Source organism: Canis lupus, chromosome 17, assembly GCF_003254725.2.
Source record: "Canis lupus dingo isolate Sandy chromosome 17, ASM325472v2, whole genome shotgun sequence".
Taxonomy (NCBI): domain Eukaryota; kingdom Metazoa; phylum Chordata; class Mammalia; order Carnivora; family Canidae; genus Canis; species Canis lupus.
The window spans coordinates 2,027,912-2,050,784 of record NC_064259.1 but is presented as its reverse complement, the minus strand read 5'-3'; the positions used below and the strand labels follow the sequence as shown (position 1 = coordinate 2,050,784).

The following is a 22,873-nucleotide window of genomic DNA, read 5'->3' as shown; positions in this document are numbered from 1 at the left end:
GCAGGATGGGGAGGAGGGTTGGAGTGGGGAGGAGAGAGGAGCAGGGCGGGATGGGGAGGAGGGTGGGAGTGGGGAGGACAGAGGAGCAGGGCGGGATGGGGAGGAGGCTGGGAGTGGGGAGGACAGAGGAGCAGAGCGGGAAGGGGAGGAGGGTTGGAGTGGGGAGGACAGAGGAGCAGGGTGGGATGAGGAGGAGGGTGGGAGTGGGGAGGACAGAGGAGCAGGGTGGGAAGGGGAGGAGGGTGGGAGTGGGGAGGACAGAGGAGCAGGGTGGGATGGGGAGGAGGCTGGGAGTGGGGAGGAGAGCGGAGCAGGGTGGGAAGGGGAGGAGGGTGGGAGTGGGGAGGACAGAGGAGCAGGGTGGGAAGGGGAGGAGGGTGGGAGTGGGGAGGACAGAGGAGCAGGGTGGGAAGGGGAGGAGGGTGGGAGTGGGGAGGACAGAAGAGCAGGGTGGGATGGGGAGGAGGCTGGGAGTGGGGAGGAGAGAGGAGCAGGGTGGGAAGGGGAGGAAGGTGGGAGTGGGGAGGACAGAGGAGCAGGGCGGGAAGGGGAGGAGGGTGGGAGTGGGGAGGATGGAGGAGGGTGGGAGTGGGGAGGACGGAGGAGGGTGGGAGTGGGGAGGACAGAGGAGCAGGGTGGGATGGGGAGGAGGGTGGGAGTGGGGAGGACAGAGGAGCAGGGCGGGAAGGGGAGGAGGGTTGGAGTGGGGAGGAGAGAGGAGCAGGGTGGGAAGGGGAGGAAGGTGGGAGTGGGGAGGACAGAGGAGCAGGGTGGGATGGGGAGGAGGGTGGTGGGGTCCCTGTGCAGGGTCAGAGGGTTCAGCTGAGGGCTGGAGTGGGGAGGGAGCCTGACCGGCCTCACCCTCATCTGCCCACTTCCAGAATCCGACCTTCCCGCCGCGCCCTGACCGACGTTATCTGAGGGTTAAGCACTGCCTGGAAACTATGTTCGTCCTTGGACGCTTCGGAACACAGGTAACTTAATTGCCAAAGTTAAGAACTCAACTCACTTTGCCTTTTAGCAATTAAAAATACACTAACTGCTTACAACATCATTTTGTGAAAAGGAAAATTCTGAGCAGTATCTTGTTGAGGAACGTAAAAGGTGGGCTGTCTCAGCGAAGTGCAGTGTACGTACCCACGGACTTCTCCAAGTGCGAATTCTTCCCTATTTACCCTGAAATCTGTTTATCTTGACCCTTAGGACCAGGAAGTGCCTCCTGAGATCCAGTCCCTACCTGCTTCTGCAGGAATAGTGACCACGTGCAGACAACACCAGGGAGGTCGGAGGGTGAGGCCAGCTCAGACTCACCTGCAGCTACAATGCCGAGAGGGATGTGTGTGCATGCACAGATGTGCACACACATGCGCACACTCCCTACAACTCTGGCTGTAGGTTGGGATTTCTCAAACAAAGGTCGCTGTGCTTGCTGCATACGTGCAGCCCAGTGCTGTTGGCTCCCAAGCCAAACATCTCCTGCCCACGCTGTTCTCTCCCTACTGCCCTCCCCCCGCAACGCCCATGCTCATGGGCCGTCCAGGGTCACCATGGTCCTGGGGGCACCAGCATGGCTCTCTACCTGCAGTGTTCCCTTCCCCAGGCCACCTCGCCTGCCTCAGGCCCATTGGTCTACTCGGAGCAGCTTCAGAGGAAGCCCAACACTTGCTAGAATAACCCACGCTGGCCAGAGGTCAGGAGAGCACGCTCCGAGTCAGGCACACAGAGGTGGAAACCGCCAGGCTCCTGGAGGTGAGACAGAGTGGGACTGGTGGGGAAAGGAGACGACGGGCCTTGGGGAAGGAGCGGCAGGTGAGGGGCCTCTCAGGGAGGCGCCATTTGAGTTGGGCTTTGAAGCATAATTAGAAGTTCATCCCTAATGTTCTCAAAACATCGCTGCCAGGAAGGTCTTCTCAACGTGCAGTCGGCTCCCAGCAGCCCGTGCTTGGGGTCAAGGGTGAGTTCATCAGCCTGGCCTCCTGGGCTGCGTCTCTGGCAGGTAGCCTCCACCCTGGGGACGCCCTTCCCACAGGAAGGTCCGGCTCCTCTCCGTCCCAGCACCCTTCCACCTACTGTGGAAGCCACCCAAGGCTTCTGGATCACGGGGTGCAGGCGGGTCTTCTGCACCCGATGGGGCTGCCTGGGCAGGACCCACATACACGTTTGCTCTTCATGCATCAGCAGTGCCAGGTCCGGTGCTTGCCAACGAATGCATGCAAGGACCAAGGCATTACTGAGCAAGAAGGGAAAAGGAGACTGAGACAGAAGAAAGGCGAATCTTCTGACAACGCTGGATAATTATTTAATGGAAATTCTGGCCACTGACCTTGTCTGTTCTCCTGTGTGATGCTGCTCATGCTCCCGTCTTCAGCTAAGCCTTGCTCCAAATTTGTCAGGATCTGCAGTAATTCCAAATAAGAACGACAAAATCATAAAAAATGAATTTGCTTTTAGACTTTGTCATAATATATTCCAAGAGAAGCAGATTACTCTGTATGAAAGCCAATTTGTCAAGGAATGTTTCACACGGACACATTTTAAATACCGCCATTCCCTACACAGGGAGGCGCAGCAGAGGGGAAGCCATCCTCTAGCTGATGTGGAGTTGGGTTTATGATGCTCATAAAGCACTCAGAGACATCAGACACAGGGTAGCTGTTTTCTCTTTTAAAGAAAAGCATCAAGTATGTTACACACGAGGCTGATTATTAACTTCTGTGAAAACATCAGTCTTATTCCTCCAGGGCACCATGAGGGATGTGGCCTCTTGAAACGTATCAAATATATATTCTGAGCAACTGTCACTTTACATGGTTTCCGTTGTTTGGTTAATAACTTTGGGCTGCTTCTTTTGTGTTTTGGCCTTTCTTGAAAAGAAAAAAGGCTGTTTCCACTGGAATCTGGGCAGTGGATGGGTTTTTTGAGTGGCAGGACGAGGAGAGCAAAGCGTGGAGACTACAGACTTTGCTAGGGAGAAAACCGAAGTGTTAATTGAAGAAAGTCTGTATCCCAGTCCTGTTGCTACTGCCTTCAGGGCATGTGCTTGTGGGAAGAAATCCTTCTGTTCATCGGACTGTCCTGCCAGTTAACGTCTCCCCCAGTGGCTCGCCCGTGAGGAACCGGCTCTGGGCTTTCCCGTGTTGGGTCCCAGCAAGGAGGGTGAGCTGGGCCTCTCTGCACCTGCAGGATTCCCTGCAGTTACAGAGGCCTGGGCCACTCGCGGACTCTGGATGCACTGGGTTCAAAACCACGATAGTAAAGGTCATCTAGTGACGCTTCTTAGCTAATCTGTCTTCTGATAAAGGAACATGAACACAGAAACTGACCAGGGAAGGAAGTCTTGATGGTACCATTGAATTAATCTTGGCTGGGGCGGAGGGTGGGCAGGGCAGGAGACAGGGCAGCAGTTACTGAGAGGAGCAGGTGGCAGGCATCCTCCCGGTCCCTAGGGCCCACCCCCAGGGTCACTGGGTGGGACGCGGGGGAAGCGTAAAACCAACCACAGGAACAGAGCTGGTGAGGAGGAGTCCTGCAGAGGCGGGCAGCAGATGCCATGAGGGCAAGCATGCACGGGCCCATGGGTTGGCCTCATGCCACTGCATCCCTGTGGCTGCTGAGAACCCACCTCTGGGGCCCTGCATCTGCCTCCTGGGCCGAATCACAGGACACTGTGTTGGAGCAGTGACTGAGGAAGGGAGAGGGGCGGGCCACTCCGGGGAGGCTATAGGAGGAGAAATGCCCAAGGAAAGAAAGCGGGAGCCCCTGCCCCTCTGATGCCGTGCACAGACTGTACAGTCCTAGTGTGCTTACCTCTAAGGTGGTAGTTCTGTGAAGGAAAGTGACACAAACACTGCCTACCCGAAGCCTGAACGGTCTTGTCTGCAACCGTGGTAAGGTCCCACTTCCCTTCTCCATCCCTCTGTCCCTGACAACATGACCGAGGCCCACGTCCAGGTCAGACACTGGCAAGCACTCCTGGGTCTGCTCTCCACAACAAGCAAGGCAGGATGCACCCCCTGGCCTGCAGGGAGCACCCCATTTACACCTGCCTCCAGATCCTGTAAGTTCATGGGCACCAGACCATACACGACTTTGGCATCTAGGTTCTGATTTGTATGCCTCTGCTGTGATCCCAAAGCCCGTACTTCTGATGAGCTTCAGGTGACACTCTTGGGACCACAGCTTGTAGGAAAGCCCTGGGGAAGGAGCCTCCTACCTCTCTCTTTGGTGGGCTGCCACGGATTACAGGTGGCATGGGGTTCTTTTGGGGAATGGGTTTTATGCACAAAGTATCCTATGTACAAACAACTGGTGGCTGGCCCTAATTCAAGGACCAAAGACTCAACTAAAAACCTACTTGAGTCCAGACCAAAGTGACAGCAGGCCCGCCCTAGAGGGGCTCGGATTTCTCTAGAAAGTCCTGGGCCCTACTGTCGTCTCCTGCTTGTGCACTCTGAGCATGCACGGGCCCAGAAGCCTGAGCGTCAATGGCAAAGGGCAGAGATGCCGCCTCGAGCCAGGAAGCAGGAGCCGTCTCCAATCACTCAATTACCTCTCTCCACTTGCCAATCACTCCCATCTCATCTGATTAAGCCACAGACAATTTGCTCTCTGCTGGAGCAGCAAGGCAGGGCACGTGCGCTGTGTGGGTCAGGTGAGGCCTGGCAGCGCCCAGACGTCGTCCGCGTGCCGATGACCAGCCTCCTTGAGCGCTTCCCTGGGGAGCTGGCCAGTGAAGGCTGACAACAGCTGCCCCCGGCTCCATTTTTAACTAAAGGATATTAACCCTTCCCAGAAACAAAGCTTTCACCACTGCCTTATCAGCAATCATCAGCAGGGAACAAGCCGTATGGACGCCGCTAAAGGTACTTCTTTTCCAGGGTGCCACACATGCTCTTACCCTCTGGCTCCTTCAGCTGTGGGGGTCTCTAATGTAGCACTTCTTTTACAAGCTACCCTCCGCCAGGCCAGCCTGGAATGGGCGGAGGCTGCTGGGTCGTGGGAGGGATGGAGCTGGACTCAAAACCACACCCGGTGTGTCCGTATCAGCGACGGACCCACACTGGGAGCTCCTTTGGCATCATTATTTGGCATCATTAGTATATCAGGATCTACTAATGCACATGGCGCTGGGGAGGTGTTCTCCTGGCTCTTTCCAGGCCTCTTTAAAGGCCTCTTGGGGCTGGTGGCAGAGGCAGGCTGCAGAGAAGCCAGAGAAGCAGGGCCCGCAGGACGGAGGCACCTGCTGCTCGGACCATGGTCACCGTTTCCAAGGCCTGGTAGCACGGCCAATTTGTTTTAAATCGAGGCACATGTCACTCCTCATTGACAGTTAAACTGAACCAAACAGTTCCTACTTTACCACACAGGCTCTTGCCAGCCTCGACTTCAGAGACAGCTGGGAAAACTGTTCCCTGGGATCACGTCATAAAGATCAGAAGGGAAGCTGGGCCTGTGCTAAAATTCACGGCCACGACCCAAGCTCAGGCTTACTGGTCGGATACAGTCTATAACCATCATCTGGGGAATGTTCCCTATGACGAAAAGCCCGAGACTCTTCTGAGCAACAACTGGCTTGCGGACACTGGGAACTCCAGAGCTGGCGTTGCTTCCTGCGCTGCTCTGGCTCCCCGTCCTGTCCCCGGGTGCCCCACTGCCTTACCTTACCTCCCTTTCTCCTGCAGGATCGTTTAGCTCTTTTCAATAGAAAAAAAAAGTCTGATTATAAAACTAATATGTGCTAACATAACTAATAAAAGACAGAAAATAAAAAAGAACAAAACGGCCTGTGTTCCTGCCACCCACACAGCTCACAAGATGCTGTGGCTTCCCTTCGGTGGATGTGATTCACTTCACTCAGACCATACTGCAACTCTAAGTCTGTAGGCTGGCCTGGAAAATTAGCATTATGTCACCAACATTCCATGTTGTGGCTGTGGGGCTGAGGTAACCTTGTGGAAACCACATCAAGCCTTGACCCCTAGGCCTGGCCGGTCCTGGGACACCCACATCTGGTGCCCTCCTTCTGGGGTTAAAGTGGCACAGAGTGCAATCAGGGGGAGACCTCTATCTTGGCATGTCCCCCAAGAGGGCGGGTGACAGGACTCGCAGGCCCAACCGGGCTGAGGAGGCCATGGTAGCAGGTGACTTCTCCCCATGACCCCCGGCTGCTCCTGCCTGCCACGCCTCACTGCGGCTGCCACAGAAGGCTGTCACTTCTTGTTTGGGAAATCATGCTGGGACTGAACCTGCTCTTGTGGCAACTATCAGACTGCATGGCTCAGAGTGTATTATTGGCACAAATGGGAGCGTGCTCTGAGCAGCCTGACGCGCCTCAGCTGACTTTCTTCCCAAGGGATGACAACCTTCCTGCTCCACATTCAGCCCTTCCCAAGCATTTCACTCCACAACCACTGCTGACCTCCAGGCTGCGAAAATGACCTTGGTGACCAACAGGCACCATGCAAGCATTAAAACACACGGGACAGAGAGCTCTGTGGGGAACCTGCTTATCTGCTGGGGTGACGGCAAAGAGACCTGAGGGCTCTGCAGGCCCCGGCATGCCCTCTCCCTTTCTCTCTTTAGCGCCAGCCAGTCATGTGACATGAGGTTGCCTCTCTTTGGAGGTGGGGCCAAATTTTAAGCTGGCACATAAGGAACACATAGAAATTACATGTTGAAATTAGCCATGAACATCCTTTTGGCCAGAGACCAACACACTATCTTCCACAACCAACTGCTTGTCTTTCTTCCAGAATAAGGACCACCTGCCATTTCATCAATTAGGCACCAGGAGAAGGATAGGCTTACATCTGGGTCACGCCATAAGAGAAACATCTACTGGTACACAGTGCAATTCCGTGATGCGTGGTGGGATGCTCCCACGGTGAGAAGCAGGTGGCACCCGAGAGACTCAAGTCACATGCACACTGGCAGCGGGTCCCTGCACTATTTCTGCCTTGTCTCCTCCAAGCGTGTCAGCCTACAAGAAATGTTCCCGTAGTATGATTGCACTACACCTGCTTTACCTCTCATGCCCATGCTGTCAGCTGTCATCACTTGGCCACTTTGGGATGAAACCACCTGAGTCTGAGGAGGGGCCCAGTCCAACAGAGCACAGGCATGATCCCCTCTCTGGGGATAGGTCTGTGCGAGAGGGCATTTCGATCACAGTGAGACGTGTTCCTACTGGACGGAGCAGAGATGCTGGCATGGGGAGGAAGATCTTAGGCCTTTCTCATTTCAACTGGGACATGGCACAGGGAGGGCAGGTTTTGATTTTGAGCACAGACCCCACAGCTGGACAACTTGGGTCAAATTATGTGATCACGGGCAAGTCAGCCTCTCTGTGCCTCCTCAGGTCGCTCAGCTGTAAGTGGGGTAATGGAACCCCTAGTCATAGGGTTTTAATCCTTACATAGGTGTGTAAGGATTAAATAAGCTATAATTGAAAAATGCTTAGGACCAGAGACTGGTTTCCAGCAAACACAATGTGTTTAGTACAACGAGTACAAGGAGCCTAGAGCAGTGGTGGCAGAAGACCTGCCTTCCCCTCCCATCATTACCCTGCATCCCGTGCTTAAGGGACTCAATAGTGAAGATACATGATGCCTCACTGCCGGGAAAACGAACCTGCAGAACTCCTGTTTCTCTCCCACCCTCAAGTCCCTAGAACCCTTAGAATTCCCTCTCAAGTACATAAAATGCCCTGAAGTGATATGGAGGCAAATCATCTGTGTACAGTGTGGAAAATCACTAACTTCACATTTCTCATTAACAAGTTATGTGTTTCTTATTTCTGAAAATAATTATATCTTAACTCTTTCAAGGTTCAAGGAAAAAAGTGCTAGAATAAAAAAAAAATGTCAGTTAATGCAATTTCCCTGTCAACTGATCAGTGTATAGGAAAACAGGGTTTCTGTTGATCTCTGGAGTTCTAGGAACCAGAAGTTGGTACACAGCTCGAGGGTGTAAGGTGCCCAGGACACCTGCCTATGCTTGAGTGAGGTCCATCTGTGCAGGGAGGAACCCACTACCTCCCTGCTGCGGGTCCTGAGGATACCACCTTCTTCTGTGGAGAACTTCCACAGAACTTCCATCAAGAATAGCTGGAAATGGAGGCGCCTGGGTGGCTCAGGGGTTGAGCTTCTGCTTTTGGCTCACAGTGTGACCCCGGGGGTCCTGGGATCATGTCCCGCAGTGGGTTCCCTGCAGGGAGCCTGCTTCTCCCTCTGCCTGTGTCTCTGCCTCTCTCTGTGCCTCTCATGAATAAATAAATAAAATCTTAAAATAAAAACAGAATAACTGGAAATGGAAAGGAGGAACTCAACAAATATAACCTCATTTAAAAAAGAGCTGTGACATGCTGCTGCTCCTAACTGCTTGTTGTTACAGTTCTGCAAGCCCTCCACAGACATGACTTCACTCAACTTGTCCAGCAGCACTGCACAGCAGGCAGGAAAGGCACTTTACTTCCATCCCAGGGATGAGAGATCTGGGAGGTGGGGTGGTCCACAGCCTGGAGATGCAGACTCTAAATCTCTTATTTCCTGCTAATATTACTGAATGGAATAATTTGATCTTCTGTTGATGCAGCTTGGTACCTTCCATATAATTGTTACTTTACAACCAGGAACAATTCAGAAAGCACTTCTGAACCTTATCCGCCTTTGGAGTCAGTATTACAAATGACAGTTGTCATTATACAATATAATTTGCTTTGATTCTGGAACATTTTAAACCATTAGCTCTTTAAATATTGCCCCAGTGCCTCAGTAATAAAGGAGATAGATGCTTACAGTATTTGCAGGACCTGTGAATGGCCTGCTACATTTAAGGGCATACGATTTTTACACAAGAGAATATTTCCTTGCTTTTAATTTACCAATAATAGTAAGGAAGAATTACATGCCAACAAACTGGACAACCTAGATGAAATGGATAAATTCCTAGAAACATATACACTCCTCTAAGACTGAATAAGCAAAAAATAGCAAATCTGTACAGACCCATTACTAGTAATGAAATTGAATCAGTAATCAAAAAACTCCCACCAAACAAAACTCTAGGCTCAGATGGCTTCACAAGTGGAGTCTACACAACATTTTATTTTTATTTTTTATTTTTATTTTTTAAAGATTTTATTTTTTCATGAGAGAGAGAGAGAGAGAAAGGCAGAGAGAGAGGCAGAGACACAGGCAGAGGGAGAAGCAGGCTCCATGCAGGAAGTCCAACGTGGGACTCGATCCCGGGTCTCCAGGATCACACCCCGGGCCGAAAGCAGGCGCTAAACCACTGAGCCACCCAGGGATCCCCTACACAATATTTTAAAAAGAGTTAATACCTATTCTTCTCAAACTATTCCATAAAACTGAAGAGGAAGGAACACTTCTAAGCTCATTCTACGAGGCCAGAATTACCCTGATAATCAAAACTAGACAAAGACACTAGGGACAAAAAAGGAAAAGAAAATCTCTGGCTAACATCTTTGATGAATACAGATGCCAAAACCCTTAACAAAGTATTAGCAAACTGATTTCAACTATATAATAAAAGATCAAACACCGTGATCAAGTGGGATATTTTCCAGGTATACAAGGATGGTTCAATATCCCAAAATCAATGTAATAAATCACAATAACAAAATAAGGAATAAAAATCCTATGATATCCCCATAGATGCAGAAAAGGCATCTGACATAATGTCTGTTTATGATAAAGGCTCTCAGTGAAGTGGATACAGAGGGAATGTACCTCAACATGATGAAAACCAGATATGACAGGCCCACAGCTAACATACTCAATGCTAAAATATTGGAAGCGTTTCCTCTGAGATCAGGAAAAAGTGAAGGCTGCCCACTGTGACACTTTTATTCAACATATTATTGGAAATCCTAGCTGCAGCCATCAGACACGAAATAAAAGGCATCCAGGGACGCCTGGGTAGCTCAGTGGTTGAGTGTCTGCCTTTGGCTCAGGGCGTGACCCCAGGGTCCTGGGATTGAGTCCCACATCGGGCTTCCCACAGGGAGCCTGCTTCTTCCTCTGTGTCTCTGTGTCTCTCTGTGTGTCTCTCATGAATAAATAAAATCTTAAAAAAAAAAAAAAGGCATCCAAATGAGAAAGGAAGTAAAACTGTCACTATTCACAGATGACATACCATGTATAGAAAACCCTAAAGCATCCACCCAAAAACTATTAGACCCCAATAAATGAATTCATTAAATTTGCAGGATACAAAATCAATATAAAGAAATCTGTTGCATCTGTGTACAATAATACCAAACTTCAGAAAGAAAAATTAAGAATATAATCCCATTTACAACTGCATCAAAAAGAATAAAATATCTAGGAGTAAATCTAGCCAAGGTGAAAGCCCTGTATTCTGAAAACTGGAAGATGCTGATGAAAGAAACTGAAGACGATGTAAATAAATGGAACGATATTCTGTGCTGACAGGAAGAATGCTGTTAAAATACCTGAAGCAGTCTGCAGATTCAACGCAATCCCTATCCAGACACCAATGGCATGTGTCACAGAGCTAGAACAATCTTACAATTTGTATGAAACCATAAAAGACCCTGAATAGCCAAAGCAGTCTTGAGAAAGAATAACAAAGCTGGAGGCATCACATTCTCTAGTTTCAAACTATTCTAGAAGCTGTAATAATCAAAACAGTATGGTACTGGCACAAAAAGAGACATGGATTAAAACAGGATAGAGAGCTGAGAAATAAACCCACACTTTTATGGTTAATTGGTCTCTGACAAAAGACACAAGAATATGCAATGGGGAAAGGACAGTCTCTTCAATAAATGTTTGGAAGACTGCACAGCCACATGCAGAAGAATGAAACCAGATCACTTTCTTATACCACACACAGCAATGAATTCAAAATGGAGCAAAGACTTAAACATAAAACCTGAAACCATAAAACTCCTAGAATAAAACATAGGCAGAAAGCTGACACCGGTTTTAGTGATTTTTTTTTTGATCTTTCTCCTTAAGAACAAAAACAAGAGCAAAAATAAACAAATGAGACTATATCAGACTAAAACGTTTTTGCACAGCAAAGGAATTCAGCCAACAAAACAGAAAAGCAACGTACTGAATAGAAGACATTTGCAAATGACATATCTGATATCCAAAATATATAAAGTGCTCAAAAACTCAATATAAAAAAACCCAACCAGGCAGAGGGCCTGAATAGACCTTTTTCTAAAGAAGACATGGATGGCCAATGGGCACATGAAAAGGTCAACATTCCTAACCATCGTGGAAATGCAAATCGAAACCATAATGAGGAATTCTCTCACACCTCTCAGAATGGCTAGTATCAAAGACAAGAAATAACAAGAGTTGGTGAGGATGTAGAGAAAGGGGGACCCTGTGCATTGCTGGAGGGAATGTACTCTGGTGCAGTCCCTCTGGAAAGCAATATGGAGGTTCTTCAAAAAAATTACAAATAGAATTACCTATGATCCAGCAATTTACTTCTGGGTAATTATCTGAGGAAAATGAAAACACAAATTCAGAAAGATATCTGTACCTCTGTTCATTTCAAGATTACTTACAATAATCAATATGGAGGCAATCTAAATGCCCATCTATGAGCTATTGGGTAAAAAAGGTGTGGTACATATATACAGTGGAATACTACTCAGCCGATAAAGAATGGGATCTTGCCATTTGTGACAATAGGGATGGCTCCACAGGCTATTACGCTAAGTGGAATAAGTCAAAGATAAATACTGTATGGAATACGTGTGGAATCTAAACAACAAAACAGAAACAGACTCAGGGACAGAATGAACTGGTGGTTGCCAAAGGGAGGGGGGATTAAGAGGGACACACTTGCGGGTATATAGTAAGTAAGATACAGGGACATAATGTACAGCATGGGGAATGCAGCCAATAATATTGTTACAACTTTATATGGTGACAGGTGGTAACCAGACCTATTGTGACGATTTCAACATGTATATGAATCCTGAATCACTATGTGGTACGCCCGAAACGGATACAATATTGTACATCAATTATTCCTCTAGAATAATAAAAACTATAAATGAATTATTTCAGGCTGCAAGCTTTGCCAAAAAACATCCACTGCCCCCAAAAACAATTTTAGTGAGAACAGAGAATACCATGGTCATGATGCACTGGATGACCCTGCCCTTCTGGGGGAAGTGGTGATGGCAGTGGTTGGGGCGGGCTGGGTAGAAGGTAATGCGGTGCGCTCCCCTGAGGGAAGGGGGAGTAAGGGTGTCCTCTCTTCTTCAGGAAGGAGGACAGAACAGGTTACCATGGAGCTGTCGTTACCTTGCTGCAGACGGCCTTCACTTTGTGCAGTCGATCCAAGGACTCCTGTGGATTCCCCAGGTATTGCTGAAGCTCTGCATGTAAGATCCGCATTGAAAATGGGACCATGGAGCCTAGAATGGAAGTCAAAGTGGAGTTAGTATGCTATAACTCAGCACACTTTCATACTTAACACACCTGAAGGAGGGAACTGCTGATGTCCCAGAGGAAGGGAGGACAGAAGCTCTTCATTTGTTGCTAAGGTATGCAAAGGTGTCAGTTATGAAGTAAAGCCATAAATACATATGTTCTAGACAACTATCAAAGGAGAAAGGTGATGTCACTACTGTTTCCATAGCTGTGCTCCAACTAGCGACTGCTTCCTCCTCCAATAAAAGAAACCACAGAACACTCATGGGTTTTTAAAATATTTTTTTTGGTATGACAAGCTCAAATAAAAGGTCGCTTATGTTGGGGTACCTAGAAGGAGACCCTCAAAGGAGGCTCTGCAAGCAAGTAAGAATGTGGCTGATGCAGGACCAGCGAAGGAAAGTGAGCAAAGGTGCGTCTCAGGTCCAGGTCCCTAGGATGGAGCTTTGCCTGATTCGGCAATGTGTATGTGTGTGTGTGTGCGTGTGAACACATGCGTGTGTGTGGCTCTGCAGCAAAGGCTCTCTTCGTCAGAGGTGCCCCCACAGAAGGTAAGGGAGCTGGACTTGGAAACTCCACCCTCCAGGCTCGCCTGGCAGGGAACACTCCATCAGTGTGCTGAGGGGGAATGAGAGCAGTTCTCTGAAGAAGGGCTGCACCTGAAATGAACTTATACACAGTATCTGGATGTGGCTGCATTGTCCCTCAGAACAAGGGAATCTTTTTATTAATATCATGCTCCTTCCATAGGATTTGGAATTTGACATACAGTAAATACAGGAAGTACATATAAACCATCAAAATTGCAAACAGCCTAAAAAAAATTGCAAACAGCCTGTCATAAGTGAGGTAATGGATTTGAACATGACAACACAGGGTGATCCTGAAGAGTCAGAAGAGGGCTTTTCAAAACAGACTGGAGGCGTCAAGTATTTAGATACAGTTTGGAAGATGGTTAGAAAACAAGTTGTGTGACACCTGCAAGTGACTCCCTCTCTGTGCCTGGGTCTGCCCACCTGCCTGACCATTAATCAACAGGGAGAGTCTGTCACGTACCACACTAAGATGGCTTCTCAACTGAGCTCCTTCTCACCTTGAAATGGTATGATGCTCTATGGTCTTTAATAAAGATGGAAGAAAGATCTACAGGGGTCACAAATAAGGAACTCCACAAAAAATAGGTTCTACGGTGACTGTAAGTCCAGAGGAAAGAAAGATGACAATTATTGAATTTTAAATGTCTGATTTTTTTTTTTTTTTTAGGGATACTAAATAATTCCTATGTTTAAAGAGGATGGATAAAAAAAAAATGAAAAAAAAAGAGGATGGATGATTGAGTCTACACTCTGGAAGGAGTTGTTTCTACTTCCTAGAAAGAAAAGTGTCTTGACATGAGCATCACTAACTATGGGACTATGCTAACATGGTAGGCCATGGATTAGCTGTGTCATTTCCACCCCTTCATATCAAGTAAACAATAGGCAATGATCATTCCCATGTGGGTGAGAATTCACCTGCAGAGAGAGAATATCTTGAGAACTCTGTAGGTTCTGTAAAATAAGCACAAAAACAAACTGTCTACTGCATGTTCTCAAACCCAATTTATAAATGAACTGGATACATGATGAGGTGGTAGGGAGTAGTTTGCTACATATTCTGGCAAATGTCTACACACCAGAGGAAGTTCCCACATTTAAAAGGACATGCAAAATCACGTGGAGCTAAATGAGAGTGAAAACACAACTTATCAAAATTTGTGAGATGCTGCAAAAGCAGTGCTAAGAGGGAATTTTACAGCATTATATGAATATATTTGAAAAGAAAGAAGATTTTAAAATCAATCAACAGGGAAAACCAACCAAACTCAACGTTGGTTTTTGACAAATTTAGTAAAATTGATAAACTTCTAATCAGGCTAACAAAGATATAAGAGAGAAGACATGAATTACTAATATTAGAAATAAAAGGGGGGTCATCACTACTGACCACATGGATATTAAAAGGAAAATAAAGGAATTTTTTAAAAAAGATTTATTTATTTATTTATTTATTTATTTATTTATTTATTTTTATTTATTTATTTATTTGAGACACACAGAGAGAGAGAGCGAGAGCGAGAGCGAGAGCGAGAGAGAGAGAGAGTGGCAGAGACACAAGTAGAGGGAGAAGCAGGCTCTATGCAGGGAGCCCAACGCGGGACTTGATCCTGGGTCTCCAGGATCACACCCTGGGCTGAAGGCGGCGCTAACCCACTGAACCACCCGGCTGCCCCAATAAAGAAATATTTAAAACAACTCTATATCCACAAATTTTGTCACCTAGATGAAATGGACCAATTCCTTGAAAGACACAACTTAGCAAAAAATCACACAAAGAGGAAGAGATAATCTGAATGGGCCAATATCTATTTAAAAAGTTAAATCAAGGGGCAGCCCAGAAAAAAAACAAAACAAAAAACAAACAGAAAAACAAAACGGGGCAGCCCGGGTGAGCTCAGCGGTTTAGTGCCACCTTCAGCTCAGGGCCTGATCCTGGAGACCCTGGATCGAGTCCCACATCAGGCTCCCTGCATGGAGCCTGCTTCTCCCTCTGCCTGTATTTCTGCCTCTCTGTGTTTCTCATGAATAAATAAATAAAATATTAAAAAAAAAGTTAAATCAAGAAATAACCTTTCAAGACAGAAGGCACCAGGCCCAGATGGTTTCACTGGTGAACTTTACCAGACATTTAAGGAAGAAATGATATCAATGCTTTATGATCTCTTTCAGGCAATAGAAATACAGGAGATATTTCCTTATTTATTCTATGAGGTTAGCAATACCCTAGTAACAAAAGTAGACAAAGACATTATGGGAAAAGAAAACTATAGACCAGCATGGTTCAGGAATGCAGATATAAACATTCTCAACAAAATTAGCAAATCAAATCCAACTACATTTAATCCAACAAAAAATTAGCAAATTAAACCCAAAGGTGTATAAAAAGAATTATATGTTATGACCAAGTGGTATTTATTCCAGGTATGAAAGGCTGATCCAACACTCAAAAATCAATGTAACTCATCACATTAAAGAGGCTAAGCAAGAAAAGTGATATAGTGTACCAATAGATGCAGAAAACGCATTTGAGATGTGGTCTCAGGATCGAGTCCCACATCAGGCTCCCTGCCTGGAGTCTGCTTCTCCCTCTGCCTATATCTCTGCCTTTCTCTCTGTGTGTCTTTCATGAATAAATAAATAAAATCTTAAAAAAAAAAAAAAGAACAGGACACGAAGTTAATCTGCAGAAGTCAACTGGGTTTGACTTACCACACCAGCAATGAAGAACTGAAATTTGAAATTGAAAACACAATACCATTTACCTAAAACACAATATTATTTATGTTAGCACTAACATAAATGAAATAGTAAGATATAAATCTGGCAAAATATGTACAAAGGCTATATGAGGAAAACTGTAAGGCTCTAGTGAAAGAATCAAAAAAGACATGAAAAAGTGGAAAGATGCTCCATGTGAACTGACAGGAAGACTCCACACTTGTCAGTTCTCAGAACTTGATCTACAGCTTCAAATCACAATCAAAACCCCCATGTTATTTTGTGGACACTGACATAGTGATTCCCAGGTTTATGTGGAGAGGCAAAAGATTGTAAATATCCAATACAACATTGAAGACATGGGCAAAGTTGGAGAACAGACACCACCCAACTTTAGACTTATATACAGCTACTGTAACAAAGACTGTGACAGTAGCAAAAGAACAAAATAAATATAGCAATGAAACATAACAGAAAGCCCAGAAATAGGCCTCATAAATATAGTCAACTGATCTTTGACAAAGAAGTAAGGGTAAGTCAATGGAGAAAGGGCAGTTCCTTCAGCAAATGGTGCTGGGATGACTAGACATGTATGTGCGGGGAGGCCGGGGGGGGGGGGGGTCAATCTTAACACAGACCTTCCATCCTTCACAAAATTTAACTCAAAATGGGCAATATCTAAACGTAAAATGCAAAACTGTTAAAACTTCTAGAACAGAACATAAAGAAAATTTAAGTGACTTGGGTTTAGAGATAACTTTTTAGATACAAAGCCAAAAACATGATCCATGAAAGAAAAAAAAAATGGACTCATTAAAATTAAAAACTGCTCTGTGAAAGATGATGTCAAGAGAACAAGAAGATAAGCCAAAGTCTGGGATAAAATATTGGCAAAACACACTTCTGATAAGAGATTTGTATCCAAAAGATACAAAGAGCTCTTAAAAAAAAAAATCAACAGTAAGAAAACAACTCAATTAATAAATGGACAACAATCTGAACAGGTACTTCGACAAAGGTATACAGATGACAAATAATCATGGAAAATGTTTCCTATCATACATATGTCATTAGGGAGCTGCAAACCAATTAAAACAACAATGCCATAATATCAGCAGATACCCATCAGAATGGTTGAAATCCAGGAAGCCGACAACACCATATACTGGTGAAAATGCAAAATGATACAACTGCTCTGGAAGAGAGCCTGGCCATTTATTATGAAACTAAACACAGGTTTACCATATAATCCAGCAGTAGTGCTCCTAGGTATCTATCCAGTAACTTTAAAATTTATGTCCAAACAGAACCCTGAATGAGAATGTTGACGGGAACTTTATTCATAATTGCCAAAAACCAGAAGCAGCCAGGATGTCTTTTGATAGGTGAATGAACAAACTGTGGTACATCCAGACAACTGAATATTTTTCGGCAATAAAAAGAAACATGCTACCAAATCACAAAAGACTGCGAGGAATCCTAAACACACATTGCTGTGTAGAAGAAGCCAGCATGAAAAGGCTACATATAAGATGATTGCAACAATAAGACAACCTGGGAGATGCAAAGCTATGAGGACAGTAAAAGGATCAGTGGTTTCCTGGGGTGGGGTAGGGGGTGGCAGGTGGGGGGTGGAGGAAAGATGATGTTAAGGCAGTGAAACTACCTTGCAGATATTCTAAGGGTATATACATGTCATTATCCATTTGTCCAGACTCAAAGAATGTACAACACCTGGAGTGAGTTCTAAATGATGGATTTTAATAATAATATAGCACTCTATTATAACAAATGTCCCACACAAATGCAAGATGTTAACAAATGTTAATAATCAAAATATAAGATATTAATAAAAACTGTATGCAAAAGAGAAGGTATATGGAACTCTCTGTATTATGTGTTCAACTTTTCTGTAAACCTGAAGGGATCCTAAAAAACAAATATTATGAAGAAAAGAGAAGCCCAACTGCACCCAGAATTTACTGTATAAGAGAGACAGTATCCCCAAATCATTGAAAGGAAAATATAATTTTTAATAAACACTGATGGGGTATGTAGAAAGCCACAGGAAAAAAGACAAAATTAGATCCATTCCTTAAGGGGAGGGAAAAAAAAAAAAGACTGTGTTTTGGGGATCTCAAATTGGAATTAAAAATATTTTTTCTTAGAAATAACTAAATATGGTAGCTAGTTATAGTTGAAAGAGTAATATCAGTACTCTGTTCAAGGTGCACTTAATGGTTAAACAGGCTTTTGTGGGCTGACCTAAGGGCCTAACTAGGTATAGGTTTAATTCTACAGAAAATACCTTCTAAGTACCCACTATTTTGCACATGAGCTTGTGGCGTGCCACCGGTGAAGCATGCAGTCAGCTTCATAGTTAAACCACAGAAAAGTAGTCTGTAGTTTGATGAATGTTATAAAAATATAATTTTTCTATATGGTTTGAGTAGCTGCAAAGTTCACAGCTTCAAATGAAACATTTACTTTTAGCTGAAAGAGATGAAAAGTAGACTAAAATGATTTCAGTTAATTGCATAAAGTTATACAGATAGGTAGAGGGAGCTAGCCACAGATTTTGAAAATGAGACAAACAAAGGGGGGCTCTAAGCTAATAGGAACCCCGACAGACTATGGGGAAATACAGGGAACCCCACCTCTCAGAGTGGTCCTTCCCCCAGCTGCGGACCGGGGCCTCACACAGACCACTGCGCCAGAACCCGCCTGCGACAAGGCCCGGGGGACCTGAGTGCACAGGTAAGCTGGAGCAGCCCTACTCTGAACCCTTACCTCGCTGACATGAGATTAAAGTGTACTAACTCCAAGGCTGTCAAGTCACGATTTATATTTGTCTGAGTGTGTCTCAACAGGCACAGCCTGGTTCATTAGGGTCAAATTAAAGCTGGCAGCCAGTATTACAATATCCATCATGTGAGGCACAACAGAAGTCTCCCTCCTTAGTTGCATGTTGTGTCCTATCGCCTGCTCTTTCTACAACAAATATGGGTGTTCAGAGATGAGGCGGGGGGTAGGGGACGAGAGAGTGCAGAAACTGAGCCTGGGCTAGGCTCGTCCCCACATCCGCCCCTCTGCATGGAGCTGGTGTGGGCACAGGGGACCCAGCATGGGTAGAGGTGATCCAGTGCGGGCAGAGGGGACCCACGGTGCACCTTCCTCCTGCCCCCCCACGTGGGGTTTCTTGGCTCCCTTCAGACTCAGGTGTGCACAGCAGCTCCTACAGTGGCTTTTCAGGAGAGGAAAAGACAAAATTTACCCATGTCTTCCTTGAACGTGGGGCCATGAATAAAATCACAAAACTAATACTAGTGGAACAAAAACTCTTTTGTTCAAAAAAATTTCAGCATGTTAATTTTAGAAATATTAATGCATCCTCCCTCACCCTGATATAACAGTTAAAGGCAATGACTCCACAGAACTCCCAGATCCTCGTTGCCATCAGGCCATCTGCTCCTCTGTTCACCGGTTCTCCCATCCAGACAGGAAACAGAAACCTGAAGGAATGTGCTTGGGGCTCTGTGGCCGAGAGGGCCCTGCTGTCTCTCGTGCTGGCTGTGCCGCTCCCTCGCATCAGCCGGCGGACATCCCTGTTCCTGGCTCGCCCACACCTGCCAAGCCCCAGCCCCTCGCAGCACACCGCACCACACTGCTGGCAGGGAGCCCCGGGCAGCGTGGACGCAGGACAGACGCCAGCGGCAGGTGACACTCAACATGGCTTAAATCTGGGAGTTTCGGCCCGACCCGACGGCTGAACACAGAAAGCGGGCAGGTGAGGGCCTGTGTGTGCCTTCCTTACCAAGCACACTGTCTCCACCTGGGACTTTCTCAGACAGATTTGGAAGCTGGATCAAGAAGGAAAAGCCTTCATCCTCTCTTGGCACCACTGGAAAGGTCTCACATAGCTTTAAAAAAATTAAAAGGAAAGCATATGAAGCATATGCCTCCCAGCCTCCAGGGAAGGAGAAAAATGGAACTATTCAAGGGAAAAAAAAAAAGGCTCCTTCTTAGGAAAAAAATACACTCAAAGTGTTTATAAAGACAAAACACGAAAAAGCAGCCGCTGGAGAAACACTGCTGATCCATTCCAGCTTGAGCACACTACCGTAAGCGGACAAACGTTTACTCAGCAGGTTGAGGTGCCAAATGCAAGACCAGGCCTGCGCATACAAGATTGGGGGGGGGGGGGGCACTGTCTCTAGGTAAGCCACTCCACGTCTTCAGAATGCGCAGACAGCAACAGCTTGGACGGGACTCAGGCCTTCCCTAATGCTATCGACTCAGTGTTGTTTGTTTTACAGACACGCATATAAAGTACCTTTACCTTGATTCCATTTGTCTGGCCAGATCCAGCCTCCCTGTGCATGACATCAAGACTCTGTGGAGTCCCCAAGGCTGAGCAGTGCCAAACTAGCTGAAACGTGCCGGCTTTCACACTAGCCCAGAACCCTCTCTCCTGCAGGGAGAGTGCGCCTTGAGATAAAGGGCTAGTCAAAGTCTGCAAGGACGGATAATTCCCAGACGGTCTGTTTTTCTGGAAGATTCCCACATAGAGTCATGACCTACCTAAATCTAGGTGGGTAGAGGCATTCTCATTAATCATTTCCTACGGTCCCCGCAGTGCAGTGAGCACACGCTGCCAGCAGAGTCCGAGAGGAAAGCACCAGAAGTGAAGCAGGCTTCATGCTGGGCACAGAAAACAGAGACAAGCGGAGGAACTTTAACTCCTCTGTGTACAGGAGATGGAACATCTCTCATCTGCTGTGTGTGCTGGGCGAACCGTGTCTTCCTGGGATGGGGTGGGGTTCTGGAACATGGCCATGGTGCCGACAGGCCCAGCTGCGCAGGCGTCCAGCAGGGAGCACCTACAGGGACTGCTTGGATCCTCTGCCCTGTGTTAACAGCACACATTTAAAGGACCTTTGCCTGGGCACTTCTGCCTCACTTCCGAGTTGTGCTGGGCCCTCGGCGGGGATTACCTCTCTACCTTTTTCCCTCGACATCTCCCTCTGCTCTGCTGCTCGTCTTTCTCCATTCTCTGCCACCTCCAGGAGGAGTCCCATCATTGGTGCCTCTCCTTTCACTGCTCGGTTATTGGGACACAGGTCACTGGATGACTATGTCTGACAAAGAACATGGTGCCCCTCACCTTTGCCATAAAACAATCCTCAACAGAACTGCCTGTAACCTCAATACTGCATTTATTTTTTTAAAAAGATTACTTACTCATTTATTTGAGAGCACGTGTACAAATGGGGAAGGAGCCGAGGGAGAGGGAGAAAGAGACTCCCCTTGGAGCAGGGAGCCTGACGCAGAACTCGATCCCAGGACCCTGTGGTCATGACCTGAGCCAAAGGCAGACGCCTAACCCACTGAGCCCCCCAGGTGTCCCCAATGCTGCATTTTAAGGCAGCCCAGGTGGCTCAGCGGTTTAGCGCTGCCTGCAGCCCAGGGTGTGACCCTGGAGCCCCGGGATCGAGTCCCACATCGGGCTCCCTGCATGGGGCCTGCTTCTCCCTCTGCCTCTCTCTCTCTCTCTCTCTCTGTGTCTTTCATGAATAAATAAAATCTTTAAAATGCTGCATTTTAAATTACAAAAAGCCCCACAACCATACAGAGCACATCCTAAAGCATACTAGGTGATTTATTATTTAAGCAGGAAATCCAGTGCCGTTCCATTACACTGCCATGAGGCACGGACCAACACCCCACTGACCACAGCGTCTACACAGGGGTCGGGCTGTGTGCGATCTGGGTCCACCACCGCAGCAGTTACGGGGTGAGATGGGTTTAGGAGAGGCCTTCAGCTGGGTGTTCTCATGAATGGAACCCCAACTGGAACATTTCCATGTCTATAACGATTTGTTCTAGGAAGGCTGGAAATGCCAAAGTTCACTAAAACTGCAAGCAAAGTGAAAAGCACAAAGATCAGTAACTAGCTCATTCAGAATGAGGAAAATATGCTTCAAATGATAAATGCTCAGGAGCTTTGGCGTAAACTGGAAATGTACCCTAAGCAGAAGATGTGAACTGTGAGGGGTGAACTAATTTTGTCACAGAAAACAAAATAAGACATTTGAAACAGGCTTAACAATGAATCCTGAACGATCATGTATGGTTATGTATCAAAAAAAAAAAAAAAAAAAAGGCTCCAAATTCAGATTGGGAGCTAGAAATGTGAACTTCACGATTCTGGAGGGAAGATAGGAAGGGACGAAAGACCAGTGACAATTTACCTTTATTTTCAGAGGGCTGGAGAGATGAAGGAAGGGGACAGAGACTTGGCATCCAATTCAGGTGTCTGCCTCATTAGTTTTAGTTTTGACTTGGTAATCGTAAGGATTGAGTCTTGAAGCACGATTTCATATGATAGCATTATAAGGAACTGTAATGGCTTGCACTCAGCACACAGACCTGACCTCGGTGTTAGAGGAGCCGCTGCAGGTCTTAAACGCCACACTGAGGGGGATCAAAATATACCTTATTTCCCACCTTTGGCTTCAAAGTTTTCCTCTAGATGCAGAGAAAGTCGAGTGAAATCTTTAATGTTGAGAAGTACTTTGAAACCCACAGTGCTATGGAAGGTTTACCTGCCTGCTTTCATCGTGGCTCTTTCTTTCCAACAAGAGAGAGAAATCCAAACAGCAGATTAAAAAGATGGTGGTGAGATCTGGAAAATCTCACTGTCCCACAAGAGGCCAAATCTAAATGAATGGATACAAACACCTCTCAGGAATGCATATTTCATTGTTGGTGAAGATAAAAATAACAATGAATATGTATAACACAGAGCATGAACCCAAATGTAAACGATCCACGGTTGTCAACAATCATGGATTGATACTGGTTCATCAACTGTGACAAAGAGGCCACACCAAAGCAAGACGTTAATAGAAAGACACCATGAATGACGTGGTTATATTATCCGCAGATACAGCCCCGTCTACAAGTCTCTTGAATACAAACCCTTCAGAGGGAAAAGCAATTTGTTCTAGAATTAACAATTACAAAATAAGTATAATTTAATTAAAAGCAAATTAAGGAGAGAAGGCGATTACAGGCATACGAAGAATGACTCTCAAGAGGAAAACAGTG

General features: G+C 46.3%; 1 protein-coding gene and 1 long non-coding RNA gene across 6 annotated transcripts in view; one reads left to right on the top strand and one right to left on the bottom strand.

Annotated features, from left to right (window-relative positions):
* TRAPPC12 (trafficking protein particle complex subunit 12) overlaps positions 1–22,873 on the bottom strand; it is an 83,374-nt gene that overhangs the window by 21,400 nt on the left and 39,101 nt on the right. For all 5 annotated transcript variants that reach the window (XM_025454764.2, XM_025454765.3, XM_025454762.3 and 2 more), the window contains exons 6-7: positions 12,318–12,430; positions 2,324–2,396 (exon numbers count right to left, since the gene is read on the bottom strand). In XM_025454764.2, the coding sequence (XP_025310549.1) occupies positions 2,324–2,396; positions 12,318–12,430 (186 nt within the window). The remainder of the gene's footprint in view (positions 1–2,323; positions 2,397–12,317; positions 12,431–22,873) is intronic.
* LOC118351269 (uncharacterized) lies at positions 879–2,806 on the top strand. Its single transcript, XR_004806465.1, has 2 exons — positions 879–974; positions 1,204–2,806. It is a non-coding gene; the product is annotated as an uncharacterized LOC118351269 (long non-coding RNA).